The sequence below is a fragment of the Myotis daubentonii genome, chromosome 15 (assembly GCF_963259705.1).
Source record: "Myotis daubentonii chromosome 15, mMyoDau2.1, whole genome shotgun sequence".
Classification (NCBI taxonomy): Eukaryota; Metazoa; Chordata; class Mammalia; order Chiroptera; family Vespertilionidae; genus Myotis; species Myotis daubentonii.
The window spans coordinates 9,517,131-9,528,373 of record NC_081854.1 but is presented as its reverse complement, the minus strand read 5'-3'; the positions used below and the strand labels follow the sequence as shown (position 1 = coordinate 9,528,373).

The 11,243-nt window shown below is 63.6% G+C and overlaps 1 protein-coding gene and 1 non-coding gene across 3 annotated transcripts; both read left to right on the top strand.

The window, feature by feature from the left end:
- Positions 1-874: 874 nt before the first annotated feature.
- On the top strand, positions 875-9,962 carry NOP53 (NOP53 ribosome biogenesis factor). Of its 2 annotated transcripts, XM_059666004.1 has the most exons (13): positions 876-1,123; positions 1,613-1,677; positions 3,442-3,550; positions 4,204-4,403; positions 4,822-4,892; positions 5,732-5,827; positions 6,887-6,991; positions 7,390-7,605; positions 8,298-8,473; positions 8,686-8,752; positions 9,459-9,535; positions 9,674-9,730; positions 9,904-9,962. In XM_059666004.1, exons 1-13 carry the CDS (start codon positions 900-902, stop codon positions 9,908-9,910), a joined length of 1,470 nt encoding a protein of 489 aa, XP_059521987.1. In that variant the 5' UTR covers positions 876-899; the 3' UTR covers positions 9,911-9,962. The 2 variants fall into 2 exon arrangements, with proteins under 2 accessions (XP_059521988.1, XP_059521987.1); XM_059666005.1 differs by lacking the exon at positions 9,904-9,962 and having other exon boundaries at positions 875-1,123; positions 9,674-9,734.
- Positions 8,798-8,906, top strand: LOC132217705 (small nucleolar RNA SNORD23). The gene has a single exon (XR_009448973.1). It is a non-coding gene; the product is annotated as a small nucleolar RNA SNORD23 (small nucleolar RNA).
- Positions 9,963-11,243: the final 1,281 nt, after the last annotated feature.

Genomic DNA, 11,243 nt, shown 5'->3' with positions numbered 1-11,243 from the left:
CGGCGGGCGCCCGGGCTTCCAGAGCCCGGCTCCTTCCCGGGGCGCCTCCCCGCTCCGCGCCTTTGCCTCCCTGAGACCAGAGCCGCCGCCAGGAGGCCCCGGAGGCCTGGGCGGGTGCCAGGGCCGCCGAGCTTCCTTCCTTATTTGTAAACAGTGGAGACGTCGTTGAGTCCATGATGAAGCCACGGCAAGAGCCCACGTTCCGGCGCCGGGCACGCTCCTGAGCGCGTTGCAGAAATGCACGGACCTCGTTTCTGCCTCAGAAAGGCCTCCGAGGCCGAGGCGCTGCTATCGCCCCCGTTGTGCAGGCGGGGAAACCGAGGCCGGGCTCCGTGGCTGGCCCCGGGTTCACGGCCCCAGGTTAATGGCCCCGGCGGGGTCCCGACAGGGCGTGTCTAACATTCCCCGCAGGTGCATTCCTGCGCCTCCACCTCCACGTTCCGAGAGCCCTCGGGGTTCCGGGGTTCCGGGGTTCCGGGGTTCCAGGGTGGGTACACGGACCGGCCGAGCGCTCTGAGGTTGGAACGTGTCTCGCTCCGCATCTGCCAGTCATGGTTCCGATTTTTCTTTTCTAAGGAGACTATTTTTTTAAAAAATAGTACTCCGATTTAAAAATATTCCTGGGCGTCTGGGCAAGATGTTTGGCGAGGGCGGGAGCCAAGGTATCCAAAATCCCGCGGCGGACGGGAATCCACGGAGGAGGGAGGAGCCATTTGCCCTTTCTCAAGATGGCCGCCTCCCTGCGCCTGGGCCCCTGCATCCACTTTACCAAGATGGCGGCCACCGACGTGGGTGCCGAGAGTGAGCGGGGGTGGAGGGGTGTGTGTGAGGGGGGTGTTGCGCGCGCATGCTCCACACTGCATTTCCGCTTCCGGCAGCCGGAGTCTTCCTTTAACAAGATGGCGGCGGGAAGCAGCGGCGGCAGCGGCAAGCTCCGCTCGAAAAGCGAGGCCGATTCCGGCTTCCTGGGGCTGCGGCCCACCTCGGTGGACCCGGCGCTGAGGCGGCGGCGGCGAGGCCCCAGAAACAAGAAGCGGGGCTGGCGGCGGCTCGCTCAGGAGCCGCTGGGGCTGGAAATCGACCAGTTCCTAGAGGACGTGCGGCTGCAGGAGCGCACGAGCGGGTGCGTGGGGGCGGGACTTCCGGCTGCTGGGCCCGGTTCTGTACGGTCCGGGGAGGCCGAGCGAAGGGGGGGGGGGCTTCCGGGGTGCTGGGAACGTCTGTGCTGGGGACCTGGGTGGGCGACTGAGGGACTTGGTAGGGTGACCAGGTACTGGACTCCCGGTTAAGTTAGGATTCAGGTAAACCGGTGCTGTAACCTCCTAGAGTCCGTGTGACCCGTGCACCCAGCCTGGCGCCGTGGGCTTTAAGCATTACGTTCTGTAAGCCGACGGCGGAAGCCTCAGCCTGAAGGGGTCCCACCCCGGCAAGAGGGTGCTTGAATGGGCATAAGCGGAAGCTGAGCCCCCCCTGCCAGGCGAAACCTACTCCTTCCGCAGCACCTTGCTCCCTCCCCGACATCCGGAAGTCGATCAATTCCTAGAGGATGTGGCTGACATTCTTTATTTTATTTTTATTTTTGTGGCTGACATTCTGTATTTCCACCTCCCAGTGGCTTGGTGTCGGAGGCCCCCGATGATAAACTCTTCTTCGTGGATACTGGCCCCAAGGACAGAGGTGAGTGAGGAAGGGCTTTGTGGGGTGTTGCTAGGCAACGGTGGGTCCTTGTCGAGCCCACCTCGGCCTCTGAGAGTGTCTGGGCCGATGACATGGCTCGGATGGCAAACCCTTCCTAAAAGGGGCTTCACTGTAAACTGAAAGGTTCGGCAGCGTGGGCCGGGGTCGTGCACCTGTGACATGAGGCCATAAGGTATCCAAAAAGATTTATTCCAGGCACCTGGGTGCAGGTGGGCTGAGACCGAGAAAGGCATCAGCCAAGAGAGCAGAGAGAGGTTTTTGTCAATCCTTGCTGGCTGCAAGCCGCTCTGCCCACGTAAGGGTCCGGTCTGTCCTTGGCTCCTCCCATGCCAGGCGTCTTCGGGTTACCTGGGCTACGCTGTGCTCGGGGCTGCAAGCGTTCTGCAAGGTGTCCGCTGAGCACAAGAAGTCTTTCTCCGCCCCGGTTTATTCTCTTTAGCCCTTTCATAAACAAGAGGGCCTGGGATGAGCAGAAAGCAGGCCAGGCCCTGCCGTAAAGGAGTCGGGTTTCCTCTTTGGGGTAGCGGAGATCTCAATGCACAGAAAAGCCGGCGGGGGTCTGTCTCGATGAGTAGATTAGACGTCAAATAGCTGGGCGCATTCGTTTGCCGAAAAGCAAGCCAAGGACCCCCCAGGGAAGGAATCAGACCGGCTTTAGTTACTAAAACGCGCTTCGATAAGGAGTAGAGGGCGCACCTGAACGAGTAGGTGAGACACTTGCCTCGACCTGCTTGCTGGCTATCTTTTGGCGGAAGGCAGGGCTGGGAGGTGCTGAGACAGGTGGGGAGTGAGTGGGGGACGGTGAGGGGGTCCACGGCACCTGGAAACAGACCGGGAACAGGCACCTGCTGTAACGGGGATCTGGGGGGGCAGAGCAGGCGAAGGGGTCTGCTTCATGGGAGAGCTGACGGCCGTGTGCAGCACGTGGCAAGCCTCTCTAAGGCTTCACGGTCACGTTGGAGATCAGTCAGGGGACCTGTTCTCACCAAAGCGAGTAACCGTGTCAGTGAGCAGGAAGAGGGGGACCAGGCCACCTCCAGGCAGAGGAGACCTTCAGCGGGGGAAGGTGGTTGAGGAGGCGCGTTTCCCAGAAGAGGATCTGGGCTCCGGGCCGTCAGGACCTGCCCTCGGCCGGGGAGGAAGCAGGAGGCTCTGCTGGTGGGGACGGTCTGGGAACAGGAGGGGCAGGTGTGGGTCCTGCTTTAGGTTAGAGAGGCGGCAGCGGCTTCGAGCTCACAGGCTGCCCACACCGCCCTGTGAGGTCGTCAACCTCATTTTGGGGCGCAGAGGAACAGGTCGTTTCCACGTGGTCCCACGGTCCGTGGGCGGGAGCGGGTTTTGTCCTGGAGGTCTCGCTTCTCGCTGTGAGGTTTTAGAAGTAAAAGGCTGTTGTGCTGGAAATTGGCCATGTCGGGTCCTGAGCCCACTTCCTGGCCTCGGTGTCACCTGGCCACCTGCTTCCTTCTTTGTTGGTCCTGGTTCTGTGGCCATGTCCCCGCTGTGTCTGGGAGCCTCGTGTGTGTGGGGCTGACTCCCTCTGCGCCCAACACGGGGCTGGCCCCGGGGGGTGGTGTGGGAGGCAGAGCCTTGGGGGCATCCTCCCCCAGGCAGGGGCCTGAGTCAGCCTGGGGCCCCCAGGTCTGCTGGGACGCAGGTCCCAGGAACGGCAGTGTGGTGGGTGCGGAGCTGGTCTTGGGGCACGAGGAGGCCTCGGCCTTGACTCCTCTCCTTTCTCCCCCCCAGAGCGGGGCAGGAAGAGCACCAAAGGCCAGAAGAGGCCACTGCTCCTCAAGAAACCCCTGCGGGTGGACCTGGTGTTAGAGAACACGTCCAAGATCCCTGCCCCCAAAGAGTGAGTGCCACACGCCTGGGCCCTGCTTCCCCCCGGGCGGGGCCTCCTGCCTGTGCCCCGCTCACCGCTCACCTCCTGGGGAGGGCGGGGGTGTGAGGGTCACTTGGAGGGCAGGGGTGGGGTCAGATTTGGGCCTTGGAGAACGATTGGAGGGCGTGAGGCAGGGCCGGGGTGCTGTGGCTGGAGCAGGCGAGGGTGGGACCTGGACCTGCCCAGGGATTTGGGGGGGTGGGGGGCAGGAGGTGGGTCAGGCCGGGCTTGGAGGAAGGGGCAGGTGGTCAGGCGATGGGTGGCAGTGGGTGGAGGCGGGGGGCGACCCGGAGATGGGAGTGTGGCAGGAGGAGGAGCTTTGGGGACGTTGCTGAGGTCGGTGTTGTGTGGGTGGGAGGTGCCTGGGAGACGTCGGGGCAGGGGCCCCAGAGGCGTTGCTTTGCTGGGTCTCAGGCTCAGAGAGGCCTGGGCTGTAGATGGACCAGGGGAGATGCTCTCTAAGGCTGCTGGGAGGAAGCTGGCCTGGGGAGGGCGCCTGGGAGAGGGGCTGCTGGAGGCGGGTGCCTGAGTGTGGGGGTGAGCAGGGGTGGGGGCCGACTGGGGGAGCCAGGCCCTTCCCAGGCTCCCCTCACCCACTTGGCCTGTGCGCTTCCCCCGCCCAGCGTCCTCGCCCACCAGGTCCCCAACGCCAAGAAGCTCAGGCGGAAGGAGCAGCTATGGGAGAGGCTGGCCAAGCAGGGCGAGCTGCCCCGGGAGGTGCGCAGGGCGCAGGCCCGGCTCCGCTGCCCTCCTGCGGCCAAAGCCAGGCCCGGGCCCCCGGACACCGCGGAGCGGCCCTTCTACGACCTCTGGGCCACAGACAGTGAGTGTGCTGTCAGCTGGGGGCGGTCTGTCACCTGGGGGCGGTCTGTCACCTGGGGGCGGGCTGTCACCTGGGGGCGGTCTGTCACCTGGGGGCGGGCTGTCACCTGGGGGCGGGCTGTCACCTGGGGGCGGGCGCAGGGCTGTGCTGATGTCTAAGGGGTGCCCTGTGGGTGTTTCACACCCTCTTCGGCAGGGTCTCAAAGTGGCGCCCTGAGGGCCGGCTCCCGCCCTCAGCCCCGGCTCTCCTGCCTTGGGGAGCCCACCAGCTGCTCTTTGCCTGGCTTTCGAGGTCCCTCGGGGTCTGAGCATCAGTCTTCCCTGGCCCCGGCTTCAGAGCCATCTTTGTGAGAAGGGGAGGGTCAGAGGGGCCACGGCGGTTCCCCACGGGCCAGCCCCAGCACCCTCTGCCTCCGCAGACCCTCTGGAGCGGCCGCTGGCCGGCCAGGACCCCTTCTTCCTGGAGCAGACCAAGAAGAAGGGCGTGAAGGTGAGGCTGCGCCTGAGAGGCGTCCGGCGGTCAGGGCCGAGGGAGGGGCTGGGGAGCAGCGGACGGGGCGGGGCCTCGAAGGGGGAGAGCAGGTGCTTCAGGGAAGCCCTTGCTGCAGAGAAGAAGGTACTGAGGGTTTGGGACCTGGGGAGCCTCCAGGCCGGGCAGCGGGGGGACCTGCAGGCGTCCTCTGCGGGTTGGGTTCGGGGGGAGGCGGAGGGAGCAGCTCAGGTTTCAGAGTTTTATTCTGCTGATGTTTTGGTGCAAAGGAGCGGGTGGGATCTGGGCTCTGGGGAGACGGGGTTGGGTGGGAGGGGGACGAGGGCAGGGCATCCAGGGTGACCCCGGCTTCTGCTGGAGACAGGGCCTCGGCTGGGGAGGCCCGACGGGCAGGGGCAGGGACGAGGCAAGTCCGCAGGTGGAGGCTGTGAGGGTGCTGCTCAGCCGGAGGGAGCACTCGCGTCACCGGGGTCTTGTTAAGGTGCAGAGGGTGCGGGTGGAGCCGGGACTGTGTGGCTCTCACAGGCCCCCAGGGGGTGGGGGCTGCGCTCTGAGTCTGTCGGCAGGCGCTGCTCTGACCGGCACAGGCCGCGGTGACAGGCCGTGGTGACTCAGGTGTCGCGCCCCCCCTCCCCCCCCCCCCGTGGGGGTCACAGGGACTGGTCTCAGGAAAGGCGGGCAGAGCCCCTGTGGGGAGCCGGCTGGGCCTGGGGGTGCCACTCCCGGGGGAGCCAGGTGGCCGTTGTCCCAGACGCCGGCTCCCACTGCACCTCCCGGCCTGGACTCGTGCGGAGGGGCGCCCGGAGCTCCCAGGCCTCACCTGCTTTGGTTTTGTCCAGCGGCCGCCGCGTCTCCACACCAAGCCGTCCCAGGTGCCCGCTGTGGAGGTGACACCCTCCGGAGCCTCCTACAACCCGTCCTTTGAGGACCACCAGGTACACAGCCCTCTCCTCAGCCGGTGCCTATGTCGCGGGGTCGGCATTCCCTCGCCTGGCACGTTCTCCGTGTCCACCCAGAGCTGGGGACTCAGAGGGACAACCACACCCAGCCTTGGGGTCAGGAGGGCTCCCTGGAGGAGGGAACACGGCTGAGAATGGGGCATGTGCTGTGGGAAGAGGAGAATGGGAGTTTCAGACGGGTCCAGTGGGTACAACTTCAGGAAGTTCATGGTGCGTTGGTGCAAAGGGGCCTTAAACCGTTAACAGACGCCCTGTGACCAAGTGAGGTTTGTCTGAGGCCGAGGATAGTTTAGCAACAAGAAACCTGCCTGTGAGAGTCACTGTTCATCTCACAGACGTTTGTTGAGCACAGGTGTGAGCAGTGGGGACACTCCCCCCTCGGGGAGCACATGTTCCCGGAGAGAAATGAGGTCATGAGTAGATGCAGGACACGCGTGAATGCTGTTCCACATCGTGCATTAGCGGGTGTCTGAGCAACAGGAGTGGGGGGCGGGCCCACGTGGTAACGGCGTGGTGTCTGCAGACACAAACCCCTCGCCCTGATGGCGGGAGGAGGAGCCTGGCCGCAGTCCGCTCCCCTCGGACAGGCACGGGCAGCGTGGGTGCTGGGGAGGAGGGGGAAGGTCAGTCATTTTCTAAACATATGTAATGCTTTGCAGAGATGTGACTCCTGTGCCATAGGATGCACCCACTTAGGGGCACATGTCAGTGGTGCCGCGTGTATGCGCTGAGCCCTGTAGATGGCACCACCATGCTCATTGCCCCCAGTCCCGTCTCCCCGTCTTAGGCACCACCCCGCTCTTTCCTGTCCACGGATTTGCCGTTTCTGGGTGTTTCATGTAAATGAAACTCGGTGTGTGCAGCCCAGACTGTCCGTACGGGAACTGGCAGGGAAGCCAGGAGCCCCCTCTGGCCACTGCGGGGAGGGCGGGGTGAGGCTGTAACTGGGGACCAGGGAGAGGAGGGGCTGGGGTGGGGGCCAGGTGGGTAACTCCAGGAGAGGCCCGGGCCCTCACCCTGCCCTGTCCCTCTCAGACACTGCTCTGGGAAGCCCACGAGGTGGAGCTGCAGCGGCAGAGGGAGGCGGAGAAGCTGGAGCGGCAGCTGGCCCTGCCCCCCGCCGAGCAGGCCGCCACCCGGGTGAGCCCACACCTGCCCGCCCGCCCCTCCTCCCATCTGCCCCTCGCCTGGCCCCTGACAGCCTCCCTGGCCCCTGACAGCCTCCCTGGCCCCTGACAGCCTCCCTGGCCCCTGACAGCCTCCCTGGCCCCTGACACCCTCCCTGGCCCCTGACAGCCTCCCTGGCCCCTGACAGCCTCCCTGGCCCCTGACACCCTCCCTGGCCCCTGACAGCCTCCCTGGCCCCTGACACCCTCCCTGGCCCCTGACAGCCTCCCTGGCCCCTGACAGCCTCCCTGGCCCCTGACAGCCTCCCTGGCCCCTGACAGCCTCCCTGGCCCCTGACACCCTCCCTGGCCCCTGACAGCCTCCCTGGCCCCTGACAGCCTCCCTGGCCCCTGACACCCGCTCTCCCCCAGGAGTCTGTGTTCGAGGAGATGTGCCAGGGGCTGCTGGAGGAGTCGGACGGGGAGGGGGAGCCAGGCGAGGGCCAGGACCAGGCGCCCGAGGGGGCTGGAGACCAGGCCAGAGAGGACGAGCTCGGAGGAGCCGAGGCCACCACACCTGCCCGCCTGGCCGCCGCGGAGAAGAAGACGGAGCAGCAGCGTCGGCGGGAAAAGGCCGCCCGGAAGCTGGTGAGCACCGTGGGCTCGGGTCTGCTCTCTCCGCTCCCGCAGCCTGATTTCTTCTGTCTTCAGCCTGCTTTCTATCGTGTCCGCAGCCCGCCCTCTCTGGTCTGGTCCCTGCAACCCGCTTCTGTAGTCCCCGGAGCTGCCCCCCCCCCCCGCTTCGGGATCTTCGCAGCCGCTCTGCCAGCTGAGAGAGACTATTTCCCAGCGCCCTCCAGGCACCACTCTGGGTTCATGGGATGCAGGGGAACACGCTAGACCTGTGGTCGGCAAACTGCGGCTCGCGAGCCACATGCGGCTCTTTGGCCCCTTAGGAAGAGTGTGGCTCTTCCTAAGCCTTAGGAGTACCCTAATTAAGTTAATAACAATGTACCTACCTATATAGTTTAAGTTTAAAAAATTTGGCTCTCAAGAAATTTCAGTCGTCGTACTGTTGATATTTGGCTCTGTTGACTAATGAGTGTGCCGACCACGGGGCTAGACCAAGGTCCTCCTGCCCGTTCGGGGCGCTGGGACTGATGGGTGAGGAGGTTCGGGGAGGCCAAGCGGTGAGGGAACTGGAGCCGCTGGCCTGTTGTGACCCGGGCGCCGGTGGCCAGGAGAGCCATCCTGTGGGAGGTGGCGGAGGTCCCGGCTGGAGACCAGGCCCCGCAGGGCAGAGGGCGCTGTGCTGAGGCCTGACTCCAGCTGTCCTGCAGCGGGTACAGCAGGCCGCGGTGCGGGCCGCCCGGCTGCGGCACCAGGAGCTCTTCAGGCTGCGCGGGATCAAGGCCCAGGTGGCACAGCGGCTGGCGGAGCTGGCGCGGCGGCGGGAACGGCGGCGGGCACAGCGGCTGGCCGAGGCCGACAAGCCCCGCAGGCTGGGGCGGCTCAAGTGAGGCCCGGGCTGGGGGACCCTGGGGGAGGCCGGCAGGGGTCCTGATCCCCATCCCAGTGCCCTGCCTGTGCTCAGCCTGGCCCTCCTGCGGGACCATGTCTCCCCCGAGTCCCCGTGTCCTCAGAGGCCACTGCCCAGCCCACTTTCCCAAGAGGGGTCTTTGGACTCTGCCTGGTCCCGGCCCCTGAACGCCCTGCCCTGCCCTCCAGGTACCAGGCCCCCGACATTGACGTGCAGCTCAGCTCGGAGCTGGCCGACTCGCTCCGGACCCTGAAGGTACTGGCCCAGCTGGGGGTGCTGAGGTCTGTGAGGGAGAGCCCGTGCCCGGTGATGACATCATCCTTGCTCCCCGTGCCCCCCAGGGGCTGTGGGCGACACTCTGGCTGCCCCCAGGCTGGGCCAGTGGGCTGATGCCTGGGGGCTGAGGGCACGGGTGAGATTGCGGTCCCCAGGGGTGCGGGGCAGCTGACATGAGGGTTTCAGAGGCCTTTCGTCCCAGCCAGGCCCCGTCGCAGCCCCTGGTCTGCTGCCCTTGTCCACTCCAGTCCCAGAGGGTCACCCTAAAGCTCAGAACGGACCATGTTCCTCCCCCACTTGGAGCCTCCGTGGCTCCCCAGTGCCCCGGAGGGAGCCCTGTGTCTCACCCGGCCACTGGCCTGCGAGGTCTGGCCTCAGCCTGCAGCCCCGTGCTGCCTCAGTGGGCCTGCTGTGCCACTCTTTGACCCCTGGCCTGACCGTTCCCTCTGCCTGTGCGCCCCCTTCCACCTCACCGGCCTCTTTCCGGTGATTCTGCAAACCCAGCTCAGGCAGCGGGAGGTCAGTACCGTCACCCCGCGAGCTCAGGGCCAGCTGAGCCCTGGTGCCCGAGGCTCTGCTGATGGGAAAACTGTAGTGAGCCCCCCCTGAGCCCTGGCTGGACCCTCGGAGAGGTCAGAGGCCTGGGGTTCTGCCCGGCGCCCAGTGACACCTCCTCTTCCCGCAGCCCGAGGGCAACATCCTCCGTGACCGGTTCAAGAGCTTCCAGAAGAGAAACATGATCGAGCCCCGGGAGAGAGCCAAGTGAGGGCTGCTGCCGGCGGGGGTGGGGGTGGGGGGGTGCTTGGAGACTGCCTGGAGGGGGTCCTCGGAGGCTGCGTGGGGACAACCCCCCCTTGTTTGGTGGGTGTGCATCACTAACCGCTCTCCTTTTTTCTCCAGGTTCAAGCGCAAGTACAAGGTGAAGCTCGTGGAGAAGCGGGCGTTCCGGGAGATCCAGTGAGTGACACCCCCTTCTCCTTCCTGTGGCACCCACGGGCTCCCCAGGCCTGTCCCAAACCTGGTAACTGCACCAGATGCAGAAGAGCCAAACCAGAGGGGGGTGTCAAGTGGGTGAGAACATGGGGCCCCCACTGCCCTCGTCCACCCTCAGCCGCCTCCTCTGTCCCCAGGTTGTAGCTGATGGTGGATGCGGAGCCTCATCCTTCAATAAAGCACCTTCAGACCAACACCTGGGCCTTGTGTGTTACTCCCCCTGCTGTGGGCAGCTTCCCTGTCCGTCCCCCTCTAGCTCACAGGGATGTAGGTTCCAGAACCTTCATGTCCTCCAACCCTGGTGAGAACCCCGGACGTAGCAGAGGGCCTGTCCCTTGGGGACAAAGTGGGCCACCCTTTCCCATGAGGAGGGTCTGAGAGGAGGCGCGCTGGCAGGCTGGTGGGGAGGGGAGGTTCACACCTGGGTGTCTGGCTTGTGGAGTGAAAGAAGATGTAGTGTTGAGGATTGAGAAAGGTGTGTTGAGATGGTTTGGACATATAGAGAGGATGAACGAAAGGAGAAACGAGTATACAAGACAAGTGTGGATGGGAGAGTTGGAAGGGGTAGACCTCAGCGAACGTACCTCAATCAGATTGAGGACGTTTTTAGCAAAGGCCAGCTTAGGAGTACCCTAATTAAGTTAATAACAATGAACCTACCTATGTAATTTAAGTTGAAAAAATTTGGCTCTCAAAAGAAATTTCAATCGTTGTACTGGTGATATTTGGCTCTGTTGACTAATGAGTTTGCCAACCACTGGTCTAGGTTATCTTTTGTAAGAGACAAGTGTTCAGTATTTTTAGTTTTCTGTTATACATGCTCTATTTTTTATTGCGGCTGCTTGGAAAGGTTTTTCCAGGACAAGATACTTATGAAAATAGAGCAAGCAATTTAGAAAAGAAATTGGCGAAGGGGGAGACGTCAGAGCCACCCCCACCCACCCCCCAACATCCTGTAAAACATCATGACTAAGAAACTGTTCCTCTCTTCTCTCCTGTCTTAAAAATAAAAGGGAATATTGTACAGACAAAACAGCTGGGTGGGGGAGAGGTAGGATGGTAGGCTGAGATGAAAATGAAAGCTTCCAGGTGCCTGCTAAAGAGCCGTAAGCAACCTGTGTAAAACTCAACAATAAAGATTTTTTTAAAAAAAGCCTTAAGCCCTGGCCTGTGACCCAGTAAACATCCTGGGGAATGAATCTGAGGAACCTGCTGGGAGAAGGGAGGAAACCCTTAATGTCCAGAGGTGGCCGTCAGCGCATCCGCCGGCTTCATGGACGGGGCGAGGCGGCCACAGCTGCTCAAGGGCGAACCCTGCAGCCTGGACAGGAGGCCGAGTGCACAGGAAATTCACGGTTTTACGGCCAGAGGAAATGTCCGCGTTCCCCTGTGTGCACAGACGGTTCTGTGGCGAAGGCATGTGCGTGCTTTACTGCACGTCGATTAAACATTTCACATCTGAATTTTCCCGCAAAAG